Source organism: Ambystoma mexicanum, chromosome 6q (assembly GCF_040938575.1).
Source record: "Ambystoma mexicanum isolate Mex_15411 chromosome 6q, UKY_AmexF1_1, whole genome shotgun sequence".
Lineage (NCBI taxonomy): Eukaryota > Metazoa > Chordata > Amphibia > Caudata > Ambystomatidae > Ambystoma > Ambystoma mexicanum.
The window spans coordinates 1,179,624,854-1,179,645,205 of record NC_090937.1 but is presented as its reverse complement, the minus strand read 5'-3'; the positions used below and the strand labels follow the sequence as shown (position 1 = coordinate 1,179,645,205).

The 20,352-nt window shown below is 45.8% G+C and overlaps 1 protein-coding gene across 1 annotated transcript in view; it reads left to right on the top strand.

Annotated features, from left to right (window-relative positions):
• Positions 1-20,352, top strand: part of FAM114A1 (family with sequence similarity 114 member A1) — a 399,688-nt gene that overhangs the window by 138,124 nt on the left and 241,212 nt on the right. The window contains exon 6 of the mRNA XM_069631803.1: positions 969-1,103. Within this exon, the coding sequence (XP_069487904.1) occupies positions 969-1,103 (135 nt within the window). The remainder of the gene's footprint in view (positions 1-968; positions 1,104-20,352) is intronic.

Below are 20,352 nucleotides of genomic sequence, written 5' to 3'. Positions count from 1 at the left end.
CTCCATAATTCAAAGAATGCAAAGATTGGTTAGCCTGAGTGTGGACTACACTTAAACATGATCGAGAAAAGGGCACGTTTTGTACTGAGTAATGTTTAAAGCACAGTAATATCTAATGACAGAGAGTCCGGGAGTCTTTCCTCAACTGTAATACACTTCAACATGTACATTTCGTCTCCCAACCCCCATTTACACCCTGAATACAGTGTCACAGGCTGGGATAGGACGAGAGGTTCTTTTAATGTATTGTGGGTGTTATCTCTGCATCGTGTCAGCGCTTGAACCATTCTGGCAGTCAAACTGGTGAGCAGACGGTGGAGAGGACAGGCAGAGAAAAGGAATCGCTGTCTTAACACTTCACAGCCATCGCTGAGTAGTAGTTTCCTCAGGCGGTCATGGGAGGACAATGAATCAAGAGCTAAATGAATGGTCAGATGAGGGATCCATAAGGTGGGATACCCCACCTCGATTGGGAGGTCAACAAAGGCGAACATCTGAAAAGGATCTACGGCAGGCGTTCATTGGGGTTTTGTAAGCGTGCAAATCATACCACATTGGCAATGAAGCAGTCTATTGTAAAGGGTTTCTTTGTCTGCTTGAATGAAGACCGACTTTCCTTCCAAAATAGGTTCTTCATCACAAGAGAAATGCAGTTGGTCCTACGCCAAGCACTGTTGGGCCAGGTCCCAAACCAAGTGCTGTGCCGACAAATACCCACTGTTCTCGTCCCTGGCAGTGAGGCCCCCCGATTTCCAAACAGTGTAACCTATAGCAGACTTCCCGGAGAAGATTACAGCAAATGTTAAATGTCACTTCTCCTCTAAAGATGTTGAAGTGTTTATTTTAATACCACTACATTCCTATAGTCCCACTTTCGTGGCCGCATCATTGAAATATTCGGCCTTTGGTCAATAGTGTAGCAATATTACTAACCAATTTACTGCATAATATTGCTTCGTCCTATCCAGGGTAAAACTGTACTGACTGGTGGACTGGATGCTCTGGAGTTCATCGGCAAGAAAACCATGAACGTGCTCGCGGAGAGTGATCCTGGCTTCAAAAGAACGAAAATACTGATGCAGCGGACGGTCTCCCTTTCTCAGGTAACACTGATTCCGGTTCATGCATCGCCAGCCCGCCCTCCTTCCGCAGAACCCTAACCCTCAGAGGGTGAATTAATTAGATTGGGAGAAAGCAATTAAGACCATAGCAATTAACAGTAATGGTTAAATGAAGCTTGTAATTGTTTTTTATGTCTCTTGGGTGCTACAGGATGTCAAGCATGTAAATCATCATGAAGAAACCTATTTGCATGCCTTGGGTAGGGAAATATTGCAGTGTATGTATCCTGTGTACGATGGAAGGCACAGCTTGCATTCATTTCACTGAGAATAAGCGAAGCAATGCAATATATATTTGTGTTTGTCGATGTAAGCTAAATGAGAGCTTGGATAGGGTTCTTGTCTAGTTTCTTCTTTCCTCAACTGTTTAATATTATTTAATTAATGTTCTATTTTAAACATTCTATTTAAGTGTGGGTGTAAGCATCAATACAATGCTTACAACAATGCCCTTTACCACTAAATGGTGATCTAAATATTGTGCTGACGCGGAGAAGGAAGACATTAGGCTACAAATACGAAGAGCACCTTTATTTGTTTCCAGACAGTTATTTGAAAAGTAATGGACAACAGTGCAGTCAGGGAAATCAACTGGCGGTTTTCATTTTAAAACAAATAGTTCTTACTTTATAAATGAGGGTTGTTAGAAAGGTTGGAATACTGTATGAGCAACAACAACGAACATTGCATTATCGTGTGGAGATTATATCTTTTATTATACACCTGTAAGCCGCCATTTGAGCAAACGGAGTGCTTCAGGAAATGAGAATATCACTTGGCAGCTTAAATGTCCCTCCTCTGGCCCCATGTCACTGCTAATGGCTGGAGCTTTGTCTGCTTCCACCCAAAGTACATACTTGGTCATAGCAATCCAAAGGTGTCTCTAGGGACACCTGCGGCGCAAATCTGACATGTCATTCATGATGTTCCCTGTGGGTGACGGGCCTGTCGCCGCCCAGGTTTTATCAGAGGGTTGAAACCCCCCCGTCACCCTCATCCCTTGTGGTCAGTGCCACTGGTACCTGGCAAAAAGGTTGAGAGAGGCATAGTGGTCAAGGGCGCCAAAGGTGGCAGAGCGAGTGAGCAGGACCAGAAAGCATGGGTCACCCTTGCCCCCCAATGTGCATAGTGTCGTCAGTGACCTGGATGGCTGCAGTCTCAGTGTTGCATCTTGGCCTAAAGCCATATTGGTAGTCTCTTTGAAGGTTGTATTCAGAGATTCTCTCGTTTAATTAAAGGGTGATGGTTTTCAATACAAGCAGTTTAGAGAAGGTGTTCTGTGGCATCCCTCTGTATTCTGTCGATGATGGCAGTTCACAGTGAAGCCAGAGATTTATACAAATTTAAATTGAAGAAATATTAAAATACAATTTAAACCTTACAGGATTCAATGCGCGCATACCAATGATGCAAATACCACTTTCAAAATCATGTTTTAGAAATTATAAAAATGTGTCCTTTTTCCTAGAGATCTTTCAATCCCCAGATTACAATATCTATCCGTGTATATGTGTACATTGCATACGGCCAAGGACATTTAAGCGCTAATATTTGTAGTCAAAATATGAGTAATATAAATTTGATTGGAAAAGATGAGTTATAAGTTTGCGTCTGAAAACAAGGAGCTGTTGGGTTGATCGAAGATCTTGCAAAAGAGAATTCCAAAGCGTGGTCGCTTGAACTTGGAAAGAGCGTCCCATCGCTCTTTATCAATTAAAACAGAATCAAGCTAGTGACAAAGAGTAGGTAGATCTAAGAGTGCGTGATGGACAATAGAATTGGAATTTATGTGGCAAATACTTAAAACTCATCCCATGGCGGGCCCTAAACACAAGGATTAGTGCCGTAATCCTTGCTGAAACCAGAAGCCAGTGTAAGTTTCCGAGAACAGGTTAGATATGTGTTCTGTGTGAGATGCCAGTTACAATTCTGGCTGTCATGTTTTGGATTACCTGTTGTTAGGCAGAAACCTGTGCAGTTCCCTCTGGGACCACTACAAAAGATTTAAGACTACAGGTGTTGGCAGTAAACCCACTTGGTAGCAGTCTGCACCGCACAGATTCACTGTAGTAGCTGTGGCTGAGCAGTCAGACTTCCCTCAAGAAGAGTTAGGCAGTATACAGAGGATACACAATAGGTACAGAGGCACAGTAGCACAAGCAAACACTGACCAGAGCTAGGTGTAAAAGTATAAACTTATTTATTAAAGGTACACTCATAAATTACACTAGCACATTAGAAAAGGTAAGAAAGTCAAACACAGTTACTATTACTCGTATGTACATCCCTAATCATTTGTTGGACAATTCTAAGTTAACCCCACTTATTTCCAACCAGAGGTGAGCGCTTAACCTTAGATGGTACTCCAACAAGTATTACCAAAAGGGAGGGAAAAGGCAGAAATAAAGAGAGCAGTAAGGTAAAACACTTTTCACATAAGGTTAGCAAAGTCAGTCAATGGTGGAACAAGGAGAATTAGTTCGGGGCCCGCTTTAGAGGGAGCCAGGCGAAAAATGTGCCCAAGATCACACAATGTCACAAGTCTTTGCAGGTGAGAGAAAAAGGTTTTACTACGGTTCTGAAAAGTTTAGTTAGGGTGTCCCAGACCTACCCAGGTTCGAGAGCCGAGGGCTAAATCTACCCCGTACAATCGGTGGCAAGGGAGGCCGGGCGGAACACAGTACCTTTAAAAGTGGAAAGATTCCTCCAGCGGTGGTAGTCGTTCCTGGTAGTGGGTGCAAGTCGCGGCGTCGTCCCGAGGAAGAGGTGATCTCGACGTGGAGGAAAGCTGCAGGTCGTTGCACTACCAGGGATGAGGCCAGCCGTGGAGTTTTCCGGTCACAAAGGATTTTTACCCCTCTTTCGCGGTTGAGGTAAAAAGTGGTTTCCCGGTTGCTGGGGTGCTTGGCACAGGCAAGGCGGCCACGAGATGCTTCGAGACGGCGAAAAGAAGGCAGCAACTGGTTGTCCCCACCAGTTAAGGGAAGAAGACTCTCCGGCGGGAGATCTCCTCTGTCGTCGGGAAAAGTGGTGAGACGGTTCTGCAGGGCTTCACCGGTGGTGTCGTCTTGGCAGGTCGGCTCGGCTTCTCCCTCTTCGGCTTCTTAGGTCCTGTGGCGACTTCTGAAGAACCAGTCCCAAAAACCCTGCTTTTATGCAGCAAACCCCCATTCATACAGCCTAGCTGTCACTCAAACATGCTAAGTGGTGAGCGGGGTGGCTCACCACTTGGGCCAATCACACTAGAGTGCGACATGAGTTGGCAAGGCAACTCAGTCCAGGGTGCCTAAACCCCCTCCCACACCCCCTGTGGTACCCAGACAGAATGGCACCACTTTGGAGGGCTTCTGTGCAGAAGCCCGCCAAAAGTGGAACAAAGGCTCGACTCGGGTTCAGGGTTACTGAAGTGAACCTAGACGCCATTTTGGCGGCGAGTTCCGGCAAAAAATCCCAACCGGTGAATTTATATTAAAATAAATAAACCGGCGGTATCTTTAACATTACACCAAAAAGTGGTGCATCAAAAACAATGGGAAATCCCATTGGGAAATATTCCGGTGGAATATTTCCGTGGTATCCACTGCCACCAGCCAGAACTCGGCGAGGGGGGACGGGACAGTACCCCCTCGACAACAGACCCAGGGGCAATCTAATTGCCCCTACCAGTACTTCCACTGTAAGATGGTTTGTACTGGTTAAGTTCCTAAATTAAGACTAGTAAAGTCAATGGTAACTTTACAGACCCAGGGAGACAGTAGTCAGTCCCAGGGTGTGGAGTCTATGTTTGGGGGTCTCTAGGACACCCCTGTGCTACTGCACTGAGGGTGCTGTGTAACACACATTCAGAAACCAATGATGGCCTATGCGGAAAATTACCCCCTAGCCCATAAGCACATAGCAAGTCACAGAAAACACTCTCAAGTCATGTCCAAGAGTGAGGGTAAAAGAGTCTCACTCTTGGCAGGAGAAAAAAATAAACCCCAAAAAATCCAGCAAAGCTGCTGGGGGACTCACTAGGTTAGGAAATTCAGCCTAAACAGAGAATTCTTCCTAACACTCGCCCCCCCAGACTAAGGGACAGGAGGATTTAATCCACTCCTGGATGAACCTCATACCTCTAGTCGATGACATACATCCTAGAGAGTCCATCAGCATTTTGATGGTGACACCCTGACCTGTGCTCAATGGTGAAATCAAACCCTTGGAGGCAGATTGACCATCTCAATAGTTTTGGATTTTCCCCTTTCATTTGCATTAACCATCTCAAGGGTTGGTGGTCAGTCTGAATGACAAAAGTAGAACCATACAAGTATGGCCTAAACTTCTTCAGTGCCCACACACTAGCAAAGCATTCTCTTTCGATTGTTGCCCACCTTGTTTCAGGATCCTTCAGTTTTCTACTGATGAAGCAAATGGGGTGGTCCCTACCCTTCTCATCCAGTTGGCTAAGAACTGCACCTATACCTACATTGGAAGCATCAGTTTGTACAATGAAAGTTTGGTGGTAGTCAGGAGCTCTGAGTACTGGAGCTTGGCAGAGAGCTTTCTTCAGGTTTTCAAAGGCCTGATTGCATTCCTCATTCCATTTGACCTTCTTAGGGAATTTTGGAGAGGAGATCACATTCAGAGGAGAAGCTATGGTCCCATAGTTCTCAATGAAATTCCTGTAGTACCCAGTGAGGCCTAAGAAGGCTCTCACCTGGGTCTGAGTAGTAGGTGTTGTCCAATTTTGCACAGCTTCAATCTTGCTGAGCAAAGGCCTTATTTCTCCACCTCCTACCTCATGTCCAAGGTAGACCACTTTACTCTGACCAATTTGGCACTTGCTTGCCTTTATGGTCAGATTGGCCTGCTCAAGAGCCTGCAAAAACATGTCCTAAGTGGGTCACATGTTCTTCCCAGGAGTGGCTGAAGACTGCAATGTCATCCAAGTATGCCATGCAGAAGTCCTCCATCCCAGGTAGAACTTGGTTCACCATCCTCTGGAATGTTGCAGGTGCATTTTTCAGTCCAAAAGGCATAACCTTGAATTGGTATAGGCCAACTGGGGTAGAAAATGCAGTTTTCTCCTTGGCATGGTCTGTCAGGGCTATTTGCCAGTAACCTGACATAAGGTCCAGTGTGCTGAGGTACTTGGCTGCACCAAGTTTATCCACCAACTCATCTGTCCTTGGCAAAGGGTGGGCATCAGTCTTGGTGACTGCATTAAGAGCTCTATAGCCAACAGAATCTCAACTCTTTCGATCCTGCCTTTGGTACTAACACTACTGGGCTAGACCATGGACTAGTAGAGGGCTCTATTACCCCGAGATCAAGCATCTTCTTGACCTCTCCTTTGATGTGGGTTCTGACATGTTCTGACATTCTATATCCCCTGCTTTTGACTGGCAGACAGTCACCAGTGAGTATCTCATGCTGTCCCCAAGGGGTCAAGCCTGGTGAAAGTGAGAACAGGGGGGCAAACTGATTTAACATAGCTTTGCACTCCTCCTATTGCTCAGGGGTCAGATCTGAAGAGAGATTAACTCCTTCAACCTTTTCGTCCAAAGGTAAGCCTCTCAGGAGGTCAGGTAGAGCGTCACTCTCCTCCTCCTCTTCCGATGAAGCTAGAAGCAATGCTCCTACTTCTGGTCTAGAGACATAGGCTTTGAGGCGGTTGGTGTGGAAGACTCTGGGAGCTTCCCTGGGTTTGCCCAGATCCACCAGATAGTTGACCTCTCCAAGATTTCCCACAACCTTGAAGGGTCCCATCCATTTGTCTTGCAAGGCCCTCTGCCTTGTTGGGAGCATAACTAGAACTAGCTGGTCTTGTGTAAACTCAACCATTTTAGCCTTCTGATCATGCCAATGTTTGATCAGAGCTTGGCCAGCTTTCAAGTTGTCACTTGCTTCTGCCATCATGAGTGACATTCTCCTTCGGAGACCTCAAGGAGCACTCTCCAACCCCTCCTTAATCAGGGCCAAGGGGCCTCTGACGGGATGGCCATAGAGAAGTTCAAAGGGAGAATAACCCACTCCCTCCTGGGGGACTTCCCTATAAGCAAATAGAAGGCATGGCAGTAGAAGGTCCCACTTCTTCTTAAGGGGTTCTTCTAAGGCACCTATCATGCTCTTCATGGTTCTGTTAAATCTTTCTACCAACCCGTTTGTCTGAGGGTGGTAGGCGGTTGAGAACTTGTAGGTGACTCCGCAGGTTTTCCACATGGCTTTCATGTAGTTGGACATAAAATTTGTCCCCCTGTCAGAGATCACCTCCTTAGGAAACCCAACCCTGGTAAAGATACCAAGGAGGGCCTTAGCCACAGCCTGAGCTGTAACAGTCCTCATAGGAATTGCCTCAGGGTATCTAGTAGCATGGTCTACTACAACAAGGATAATCCTTTTGCCTGAGGAGGTTGGGGGATCAAGGGGACCAACAATGTCAATCCCTACCCTCTCAAATGGGACTCCCACGACTGGGAGAGGCACTAAAGGTGCCACATTCTTGGAACCAACCTTACCAGAAGTCTGGCAGGTATGGCAGCTCCTGCAATACCTATCTACTTCAGCCCCCATTTTTGGCCAATAGAAGTAGAGAGAGAGCCTTTCCTTGGTCATCTTGAAACTCAAGTGACCAGCCAAAGGAATCTCGTGGGCTAGTTGCAAGAACTGTTGTCTGTTCTCTTGGGGCACTACCAGGCGTTGGTATGCTCCAGGTTCAGATTCGGTTGGTTCACTGTAGAAGAGGCCATCTTCCCAGTGTAACCTATACTTCCCAGGCTCTTGCCCATCAGCCTGAGAAGCTGCCTGCTGGCGGAGACCCTCCAGAGTTGGACATTCTCTTTGTCCCTTACGGAAAGCTGTCCTGCTGGGTCCACCTTCTGCCAGTAAAGACTGCAGCTCAGGATGGTCAGCCGGGTCCAGGTCTCCAATAAGTTCTGGGCCTCCTACTAGCTCTTCTTCAGAGTCTAGTTCAACCAAACAGGGTTGTACCGCCCTCTCAGCCTCAGCTGGAGGTGGAGTTACAGGTGTAACTTTGGACAACCTCGGGGAAGTCCTTGTTGGAAGCACTGGAGTGCTTGCTGTAGGCTTTTTCCTAGGAGTCTTGGGTTGCCCCTTTGCTCCTGATCTGGTAGTTACTGCAGTAAGTTGTTCCAGTGGGAGAGGAGTGATTTCTGTCATCATCTCCTGAGATAAACCTCGCAGGGTTTTCTCTCTTGCAGATTTGGTGAGCTCCTGTAACCTTTTACTAGGAGGTCTGGGGGTATGTGACACAACTCCCAGAGCTTTCAGGTCATTTCCTAGCAGAACTCTTCCTGGCACTTCACATTGTATACTGACAGGTATCTTCACAGCCATATCATTACACTGGATGAGAACTGGTAACTGGGGACACATCTGCACAGGCCCTCCAGCTAACTTGGTGAGGCATTTGGGTGCCTTAGCAACATCCTCTGCCTTGAAAAATGATTCATCCACCACAGTTATGCTGGCCCCAGTGTCCCTGATGGCAGGAGTCTCCTGACCATTCACGTGGACACTGTCCTTATAATACTCTTTAGTATTATCTGGGATAGAATTATATACATCTAAATTCTGCTGTTCCCACAACCCCAGAGAGACTAAAGAAACACTGGCTGAGACTCCAGTGGGTTCATCAGCCAGTAGTAGAAAGTTTCCACTTGCCATAGTGACTTCCTCCTCTGGAGCGAAGGCTAAGGAGACAAGTTGGACCCCTGAAGGTTTACCCTTACATCTGGGATCTCCTTTCACATGGTCAGTAGCCTTACAAACATAACAGGCCCCAAAGGCCCTTTGGAATGGAGGCTTGTTCTGACCTCCTTCTGGTTTAGCACCAGAAGGTATACTACTCTGCTGTGGTTTCCCAGGTGGCTTACCCTTATGGTTTTGTTTGGGGCCCTCTTTGGAATTAGGATTATTAGAATTCTCTTTGGAGTCTTTCTTAGACTGTCTTCCCTCATCCTTCTTCTGAGTTACCCCAGAATCCTTGTGAGTAGCCCTGTTGGCAACCCACAAGTCAGCAGCCTTAGCTAGTTTCCTAGGATCTAATTCCTGTAAATCAGCCAAGTGCTGTCTGAGCTCAGGAGAGCAGGCATCATAAATTGACTCCATCATTACCAGATTTCTCATTCCTTCATAAGTGTTCACCTTGTAACCCTTAATCCATCCCTCTAAGTTTTTCAACCCTTCACACACCCAGGTAGCCCAAGGGGTACCATCATGCTTTCTGAGGCTCCTAAACCTCTTAAGATACTGGGAAGGGGTCTTCCCAAAGCTAGCTATCAAAGCTAGTTTCACACATTCATACTCTTTCCTATCCTCCTCCCCCAACTCCATTACCACATCAGTTGCAACAGGGGGAAGCCTAGAGAACAACCAGGTGAGTAACTCATTACCTGTGATGTTCTGGAGCCCATGATTATACTCAAACATAGACAACCAATCCAACACATCCAACTTAGGCTCATACATACCAATCAATTCCTTAGGCATCCGGGGTCTTTTAGGACTGGAACCTCTAGAGGAGCCAGAGAGAGAAGCATTCTCAACAGACAATTTCTTCATTTCTAGCTCATACTTGAGCTCCATTTCCCTTAGCCTTAGTTCTTTGTCAGTTTGAGCATTAAGTTTCTTGTACTCTAATTCAAGTTTCATTTTCTCTAGTTCAAAGTATTGAGGGCTAAATGTGGGACCTGGCAAAATTCCAGTAGGTATAGCTGGTAGAGCAGACAGAGGCCTAGAGGGACTATCTACAACAGTTTCATCCTCCTCTTCTGGTTCTGACCCAAGATCATCAATACTTTGTGCCATATCAAGATCATTGCTGCTTTCTACATTTGCTGGAGTGATAGGTTCCTCTGGACCATCCTCCAGACTTTGGTTTTCTAACAACCTTTCTATTAGCTCTATTTTCTTTCCTTTACCTTTAGTCATGAGATTCTTATGCTTACAGAGAAGTCTTAAACAATCAGCAGTTTTTGTAGCAAGGGACTCTTGACTATAATTTTCCATAGTAGACTGGTTAAAAATTACTTTTTCTTTCTTGTGCTTAAGCTTTGTGGTTAGTTGCACTAAGGTATCTCAAAAGTACTCTAAAGTGTATACTCAATACAGATCCCACCGCTGTACACCAGTGTTAGGCAGAAACCTGTGCAGTTCCCTCTGGGACCACTGCAAAAGATTTAAGACTACAGGTGTTGGCAGTAAACCCACTTGGTAGCAGTCTGCACCGCACAGATTCACTGTGGTAGCTGTGGCTGAGCAGTCAGACTTCCCTCAAGAAGAGTTAGGCAGTATACAGAGGATACACAATAGGTACAGAGGCACAGTAGCACAAGCAAACACTGACCAGAGCTAGGTGTAAAAGTATAAACTTATTTATTAAAGGTACACTCATAAATTACACTAGCACATTAGAAAAGGTAAGAAAGTCAAACACAGTTACTATTACTCGTATGTACATCCCTAATCATTTGTTGGACAATTCTAAGTTAACCCCACTTATTTCCAACCAGAGGTGAGCGCTTAACGTTAGATGGTACTCCAACAAGTATTACCAAAAGGGAGGGAAAAGGCAGAAATAAAGAGAGCAGTAAGGTAAAACACTTTTCACATAAGGTTAGCAAAGACAGTCAATGGTGGAACAAGGAGAATTAGTTCGGGGCCCGCTTTAGAGGGAGCCAGGCGAAAAATGTGCCCAAGATCACACAATGTCACAAGTCTTTGCAGGTGAGAGAAAAAGGTTTTACTACGGTTCTGAAAAGTTTAGTTAGGGTGTCCCAGACCTACCCAGGTTCGAGAGCCGAGGGCTAAATCTACCCTGTACAATCGGTGGCGAGGGAGGCCGGGCGGAACACAGTACCTTTAAAAGTGGAAAGATTCCTCCAGCGGTGGTAGTCGTTCCTGGTAGTGGGTGCAAGTCGCGGCGTCGTCCCGAGGAAGAGGTGATCTCGACGTGGAGGAAAGCTGCAGGTCGTTGCACTACCAGGGATGAGGCCAGCCGTGGAGTTTTCCGGTCACAAAGGATTTTTACCCCTCTTTCGCGGTTGAGGTAAAAAGTGGTTTCCCGGTTGCCGGGGTGCTTGGCACAGGCAAGGCGGCCACGAGATGCTTCGAGACGGCAAAAAGAAGGCAGCAACTGGTTGTCCCCACCAGTTAAGGGAAGAAGACTCTCCGGCGGGAGATCTCCTCTGTCGTCGGGAAAAGTGGTGAGACGGTTCTGCAGGGCTTCACCGGTGGTGTCGTCTTGGCAGGTCGGCTCGGCTTCTCCCTCTTCGGCTTCTTAGGTCCTGTGGCGACTTCTGAAGAACCAGTCCCAAAAACCCTGCTTTTATGCAGCAAACCCCCATTCATACAGCCTAGCTGTCACTCAAACATGCTAAGTGGTGAGCGGGGTGGCTCACCACTTGGGCCAATCACACTAGAGTGCGACATGAGTTGGCAAGGCAACTCAGTCCAGGGTGCCTAAACCCCCTCCCACACCCCCTGTGGTACCCAGACAGAATGGCACCACTTTGGAGGGCTTCTGTGCAGAAGCCTGCCAAAAGTGGAACAAAGGCTCGACTCGGGTTCAGGGTTACTGAAGTGAACCTAGACGCCATTTTGGCGGCGAGTTCCGGCAAAAAATCCCAACCGGTGAATTTATATTAAAATAAATAAACCGGCGGTATCTTTAACATTGCACCAAAAAGTGGTGCATCAAAAACAATGGGAAATCCCATTGGGAAATATTCCGGTGGAATATTTCCGTGGTATCCACTGCCACCAGCCAGAACTCGGCGAGGGGGGACGGGACAGTACCCCCTCGACAACAGACCCAGGGGCAATCTAATTGCCCCTACCAGTACTTCCACTGTAAGATGGTTTGTACTGGTTAAGTTCCTAAGTTAAGACTAGTAAAGTCAATGGTAACTTTACAGACCCAGGGAGACAGTAGTCAGTCCCAGGGTGTGGAGTCTATGTTTGGGGGTCTCTAGGACACCATTGTGCTACTGCACTGAGGGTGCTGTGTAACACACATTCAGAAACCAATGATGGCCTATGCGGAAAATTACCCCCTAGCCCATAAGCACATAGCAAGTCACAGAAAACACTCTCAAGGCATGTCCAAGAGTGAGGGTAAAAGAGTCTCACTCTTGGCAGGAGAAAAAAATAAACCCCAAAAAATCCAGCAAAGCTGCTGGGGGACTCACTAGGTTATGAAATTCAGCCTAAACAGAGAATTCTTCCTAACACCTGTACACAATCTAGTACCTATTGGGGTGCTCCCAACAAGAGTGCATTCACATGATCAATCGCAGAGCTAATAATTGTTGGGGCTATGACAGCCACATGATGGCCTAATTTATGTAGGTACCATCAGATGGTAGTTAGATGAACCAACTATTTTATTGACCTGCTGAGTAATTTGAAGATGGGAATCAAAATGGGCTCCTAGATTGTGCACTGTCGTCTGCACTTTGGTGTTGACTTTATCAAGATACCTTTCTTCTGCGTTATTCAAAGATAATAAGCATAGGGAAGTAATTAGGCCCTCGGTTTTTGAGGCTTTCAGACTTCATCAGTTAGTGCCCATCAAGTGTTCCATATTTCTACAATTTTTTGCTATGAATTTTGAATTCTTTTGTAATTTATCTGAATTTAAGTGGAAAATTAGATTTGAATCATCAGCAAACGCTGATGAAGGCTAATGTTTTGAGATATTAGCCAATCATTAAGTGGTTTTAAATGTATGTTAAACAACAATTGGGACAGACAGATCCCTGGTGGCACCCCACATTCAACATTTGGGTTTTACAACTCTTATACATTGAGTTTTACCATGGCAATGCAACCTTTTAGACATGTGTAAATCCATTTGAAGGCTTTTTCTGAAATTGTGTACATTTGTTTCATCCTGGTCATGAGTATAGTATGGTCTAGGGTATCAAATGTGACCGACGGGTATAATAACATAAGTAGTGCTGCGGAGCCCTGGTCCATGATGTTAAGAAGTCAGTCTTTTACATCAATGAGAACTGGCTCATTGCTCCTCCAAGAGCGAAATGCTGATTGATAGTCGCCTACAGGGGTGTTGCTAGGTCTGGAAAAGATCAGGGGCTAAGCTAATGGCGGGACTGGCAGGACTCGGGGCTAGCTGTAGCACCTGAGCTTCAATCCGGGGCTACAACCAAAAGACCCGCGGCTTAAGCTACCTCAGCCACCCCCCTAGCAACGCCTCTGGTCGCCTAGCAATTGTTTTTGCGCTAGATGTACTTGAAGTTGGTTTGTGGCTACTTTGGCCAGGACCTTTAAGAGAAATAGACTATTAGAGATAGAGTGGTAGTTTCCTGTGTTGTAAGGCTCTAATGTCGTTTTCTTAAGTAGGGAAGTACTCCAAGTACTTTGTACGGTTTGCAGGGATGTGTTCTTTGGCAAATGATCTCTTGACAAAGTCTGTAATTGTAGGAGTTAATGCTGAGGCGCACGGTTTAATAGCAGTAGGCGGACAGAGATCCCAGGGAATGGAATTAGCTTTATCATTGTTATTTTGTTGGTCATTTGTTCCATAGTAATAGGTGTGAAATTAAATTCAGGGAGATCTGTATTTCCTGTCTGCTCATTAGGGAAGGTGCAGTCAAGAGCTGAAAGTCGTCTCGCCAGTTTATTGGCTATTAAGCTTTTCATACTTTCAGTTTTAGCTTGAACGTTTTGTGCAAGAGACTTGCGCCACTCACGTGATGCAGGCAAAGGAGTTAAACATGGGGACCAAAGTTGGTGTAAGAATTGAAACATTTTTCGTTTTAATCTACAGGATTGGCCAACACGAGTTTCACACGTTGTTCTTCTTCAGGCCCTTGTATCTTCTTAATATGCACTCATTTTTGTCCACCTCAGTGGATTCAATGTATATGTATTACTTATGCACCGTAGCAATTGCTGTAATTAATCTGCTACTTAAATCTTATTATGTGTTGCGTTGGAGTATGTCAATGCTGTCTTAATTGGTAACTGGTTAGGTTAATTTTGCTGAAACCTCTTTAACTTTTTAATTCTGCTTTTAAGTTACAGTAATGTGTACATTGTATTTTTCTTCCAATTGTGATGCTGTATGTTAGATCGTGTATGTTGATATGAAGGCCTTAGTTCTAGCGGATCGCAACATACAAGCGGAATCTCAAAGAAGTGTCTGTGGTTACAATAGCGGCATATGCACAATTGCTTCCAAAACAATTCGAAAGAAACAAGGGTTTGACACCACCAAGCCATTTGTAAAAAATAAATAAAAATAAATAAAAAAAATACTATGTTTAAAGCAGCAGTAGATCAAAGGAAAGAACTATATCCAGGAATACTGTATACTTGGAAGTATCCTTGGCTTTCTTGTTAAGGTTCCAGCAGAAACATTTTATTTTTATTCCCAGAATTAACTAGGTGAACCCGCCCTATGTATTTGTTCCACATAATAAACTGCAGTGTTAAAACAAAAAATAGTTGCATTATGTTAAAAGCCAACTCTTCCCCCCTTTCCGTGTTTGTGTAAGCAACTACAATAGCTACATCAGCTGTCATGCCTCGGAGCAGGTGGGTCCCATCTCTTGCAGTTTCCCCTTTCTGCCCTTATTCTCCAACACTAACACCTGCATCGATGGGAATGACTGTTATGATATTTGGCTTTTGTTTTCACGGCTGTAGAACGCTAATGTTTTTCAGCATTTTAATAAAATGGCCACCAGGAAAATGGAACAAACGCAGTAATGCAAGACGCCGTAGAACCACCAGTTGCAGGTCACCAGTTGATGCCTGTGCTGAGTTGTGGGGATTCAGAGTGACATTGTGTAAAGTGCAATGTGGACGATGGAGTCTCATAATTATGTGATTTCCATTGATAAAGTCACAATGAGAAAGGTTGCCAGGGTGAGCCATTTCCCCAAATTTGCACTTTCCCTGAATATTCTAGGACTGGAGTTAGAATAGTAATTAATACCAGTTGTAGAGTATGTGGGGGAAGGCTTTTAGGGGTGCACAGAAAGAAATCGCCTACCTGGCGACTTTCTTTCCCCTGGGGACCTTTTCAATTAGAACCACTAATCTGTGTACTACGCAGCCCTACTCCGGTTTTCGCTCCGACATTTCTCCCCAGAATTCATGCTCAAGTCAAAGCTGTGCTTTTAGAAGTGTACAGCTGCCAGCACAGATTGTTTGACCAAAGCTGCACTGGCGACAGTGGGTCAGATGTAGCTCGGATAAATGTCACATCCTGTACTTTGGCCTCATTCATAATGATCGCCAGATCCAGGGCCAAGTTACTAAAGGTGTTACTCCTCAGAGGTTAGTGACATGCTATGCAGGCCACGGTAACGACAGATGACTATGTCCAAGACCTGGGTGTCTTCATCGTGCCATTTCTCTCCTGAGGGTTGGGATCCCAAGTGCACAATGTGGGCAGTATGTACATTACGAAACTGTGTGTAACTTACACATGGCATAGCTTTAGGAGATTTCAAAGTTCTAGCAATTTAATTTCTGTTCTCCTTGCTGGAAAGTATTTTCTTCAAACTTTTGTCACTTCCTACGCACATTATCCATTTGACAGCAATAAGTGTGCATTCCTAGATGTTTTGCATTTCCTACACCTAGATCACTAACATGTAAGTTCGAGGTACAGATGAATGCCTCTGTAATTTACAACTTGTTGGGTGGCCGCATTGTGCGCCGCCTGCCCTTCCTTGCATACTCCTTCCACCACTTTGGCAATGACCCCTCAGAATGCTACCTGGGCATGCATAACTTTTCTCGAAGTTACACACTATTCCAAAACATTTTTTTAAATACCCCACTAATCCTCTTCTTGTGGCTCAGACATAACTCCTTTAGTCAGAACATACACATGTGTAAGCTCCTCCTCTTTGCAGTCCCACTTAGTTCTATAATAATACATGTAATAGCTTTGCCATGTTCTCATTTGCTTTCTCACTCCCAACTATTTTCCCACCACAAATCCCTTTTTACTCCACACATCTGACACGTGTATATAAACTAGCACATCTCACAACCAACAGGTTACACTGCGCAGATTCAGGTGTTATTTAAGTATGTTCGCAAAGGTTTCTAAGACAACTTTGAAGTTTTGTGCTGTTAAATTACAATGTTGTGGTGTTATACGTCTTCCACATTCAGACACTCCGGTGCCTACTCCTAAATCCATAACTAGCGTCTGCACTTGTGCGGAGTAACTTACTGAGGAGTAAGATACTACTTTTTAATGGACTAATTCCTGGAAAAAGCTTTGATTCAGCCACTTTGTGTGTAACTCAGAAACAGAAAGCAGGGTATGTGGTCAGTCCCAAACCATCACCCTTAGTCAAACGCCGCCCATGTTCACACAACATTAAATGTGATGGTCTACATATGAAAGCAAATTGCCAGTAAAGCAGAAAGTAGATGGATAAACACTATACATTATAGGTGCTACTGATAGCAGAAAGATGTCTTGCTTTACATCCGTGAGCAATTTGAAAAATCAGTCCTAAGGTTAGTGGGCTGAGCCCTAATCAAAGGGTTCTCCCTTTGCAGGGGCCTGACACTGGCCTCTTGTCACATCTTAATACCTGGAGGATACCATCGGCAGGGTCCCAGTAAAGGAGGGGCTTGCCTATATTTATGAACATTTTGGGTCTTGGAGGGTTTAGGATACCATTGCCTGTTTAGGAACGGCTCTCCTTAGCAGGACTGTAGGTAAGTGTCAGGGAGGGCCAAAGATGTTGTGCAAACACAAAGCGGTGTGAGGAGGAAGCCTTGAGTTTGGCCTGGAAGAGGGTTGGATTAAAAATAACACACTGAGATGGAGAGGGAGGGAGACAGAGGGAGACAGAGGGAGACAGAGGGAGACAGACAGAGAGAGAGAGAGAGAGAGAGAGAGAGAGAGAGAGAGAGAGAGATTGATTAAGAGGATAGTGGACAGGCAACAGGAAGAGTCAGAGCCTGAATGCAAAAGGGGGATACCACATAGGAATCCGTGAGAGGCGAGTCAGGGAAGTGTAGATGGGAAAGTAAACAGGAGGCAGCGAGAGAGCTGATAAGAAGCAATGCATGGAGCCGGCGAGGACTGAAGGGGAGAGTGGGTAGGGGGATCTATGGGGAGCGTCAAGGTGGGCTTGCAAATAAGAGTGACTGGAACGGAGAAAGGGAGTAGTGTTTTTTTCCGCCCTTTTTCTCTACTTAATAAGCCCTCCAGCCTCTTTCCTTTGCAGCTGGTGAGCAGGTGCAAGTGGATCTAGGTCACTTGGCCTAAGCCCCACCCATCTTCTTAGCCCTGCCTCTTCCTTTCTTCTCTTAACTCTTAGATCAAGATCATTGTTTTGTTCTCCCCTGTTCCCCTCCCTTGCCTTGTCGCGCTCTGAAACACTTGTGTACTAGCGTGATAGAAATAAGATATCAATCAATCTCACCTGGGCGTCCGAAGTGAAGGGCAGATGAAGATAAGGGAAATTCCTGTTTGGTCCTGTTCGGACCAGGAGGACCCAAGGCCTGAACCCCTGCTCAGACAGCAGGTAAGCACGCACCGACCTGTGTTTTCTCCCTCCGTCCCCACAGGCCATCTCCACCATCATCAGGCAACGCTAACATCAATGACATTGCCCCTCCTCTAAAGCATGGACTTCGCAATGCAGCAACCTCGCCCACATCAGCCTCAAGCCCATCAACCCCCCTCACCATCCACAACATGGAGGTTGATGCTTGCCAACGTCTGCTCAGCTATTACCCATGCAGAAGACATCGCTGACCTCATCACTACAGACAAACTTGATGCCATATTAATCACCAAGACCTGGCTGACACCCACCTCCACCAACATCCTAGACGTCCTTGTCCCTGACGGCTACAGCATCCAAAACAGAGACCGGCCGAACAAGACAGACGGAGACCTTGCAGTCATACACAAAACATTGTGGCTCTACACCAGACTTGATGTCGACAACATTGGCTCCTACGAAGTCCGTGCCTGCCACTTCCCACTCTCCCTGATGAGCACAGTCACCTTCCATCTCATCTACAGACCACACAAACCCAACACCACCTTCATCGTAGACTTCACAGACCTGGTCAGCACCATGTCCTTTATGCATGCAAACATCTTCCTAGGGGACTTCAACCTCCCAGGCAACACAGCCACCAAACCGATGAAGGAAGCTCACTTGAGCCTTCTCGATGCCCTCAGCCTCACACAACACAAACACGAAAGACCCAACACACGAGAAAGATAACATCCTCGACCTAATCATCACCACACTGTCTTCCCTCCACTATAGCTCTCCTATCCTGTGTGACTGGTCTGACCACCTAGCCATGCCCTCCAACATCCTGCACACCACCCCAGTGAAGCACTCCCAGCAGAAGCCCAGCAGACAAACCTTTAGGTACTTCACAAACTTCCCAGTGGAAGCCCTCACAGAAGTCCTTGCCAACCTACACCTTGCATGGATGGAACACCCTCAAACAAACTGCGACTCTCTACTGGACGTACTCAACTCCACCCTCTCAGCCTCCATCAGCCAACATGTGCCTCTGAAACAATGCACACCTGCAAACCGAAACAGTCATCACCCTCGTACATGGAAAAACGTAACCTCAGCAAAGAGTCATCAGGAAACGAGAGAAAATCTGGCACTGCTCCAAGATTGCATCCGACCTGGCTCTCCTCAAGGAACTCCAAGCAACCAGCCGACAACTAATCAACACATCCATGGCCTCCTACTATTAGAATACCATAGCAGAAGCCAACAACAAAAGCAGAGCGCTCTTCAAAGTGGTCAAACAGTACGTCCGGTACCCAACCCTGCCATACCACACTCCATCAATAAATCCACCGCCATCAACACCTTCTTTATTGACAAAATCAGCAAGATTCGCCAGCGCATAGATGCCAGCTCTGCATCCACAGACCCACCTCACGTCCCTCCTCACAAAATCCTCACACCCTGGACAACATTCACGATGCTCTCGACAAAGAACCTGGTAAAAACTCTGACCACCCTCAAAGACACACAACTCCCTAACTCAAGGAACCTTCCCATCCACCCTAAAAACAGGACAAATCGTCCCTCTACTAACAAAAGACTCTGGATCCTGACAACCTAGGTAACTATTGCCTGATCACCCATATTCCCTTTCCAGGTAAGATCGAGAAAGCGGTAGCTGCTCCACTACAGCAACACATCGACACCAACAATCTCCTCCAAACCTGCCCATCTGGATTCACGCCAAGATACAGCAAGGAGACAGCAACCATACAGGTGGTTGATGAGGCCCTCCACATCCTTGATGACGGCCACCTCTGCCTCCTGGTTCTACTCGACACCTACATCGGCGTATGGGGATCAGCAACCTTGCACTACACTGGTTCAAGTCCTACCTCACCAACAGCAAGCAGTTGGTTCAGATGGACTCCTCTAGATCGCCAATGCTACCCATCACCTGTGGAGTCACGCAAGCATCCAACCTCTCCCCAGTGATCTTCAATCTATACATGGAGCCGCTGGGAGCCCTCCTAGCCACACACAACATCCACACCCACCAATATGCCACCAATATGCCGACGACAGACAGCTTTACCTCAAGAACGACATCCATGGTTGGGACAAAGGCACAGAGCAGCCCCAGCCAAGGTTTTCTATATGGTAGAATGGACGAGCAATCAAGACTTAAGCTCTCAGGAAGGGATGCAGGCAGGTTCTTAAGTACAGTGAATCCACAAGCCCCCACACAGGAATGTCCAAACAGTATGTTGGGTGATAACTCAGTTTATTTATATAAAATAAGGTTGCTACTAAAAATATACATATAAATAATAACACTTTGTGCTTGGAAATACTTATTCAAAGAATGCAAATATATACATTCTATCTAGTACCATACAATCCTTAAATTCAGTAATAGATGCACTAACTGCAGACAGTTTTAAATGGGCATGTGAATTCTTAAGTGAGGTGTATCAGCACAGAATAGGGAAGAAAGGCGGGTTAGTTTTGAACATTGGTAAAATGCTTCCTTTTGGCTCGATATACAATTCGGTGTGAAGAACCTCCCCTCACCCCCATCTGGGCAACCTGTAATGGAAATGTTAGGGAGTAACTTATCTTGTCTTTTACAGCCCAGTCCAATAATGTTCAATAACCTTCTGCTTTCTTTAGAAAGGTTCTACTGCCCCAAAGTACCTGAGAAGCCACAGGAGAACAGGATCCAAGACGAA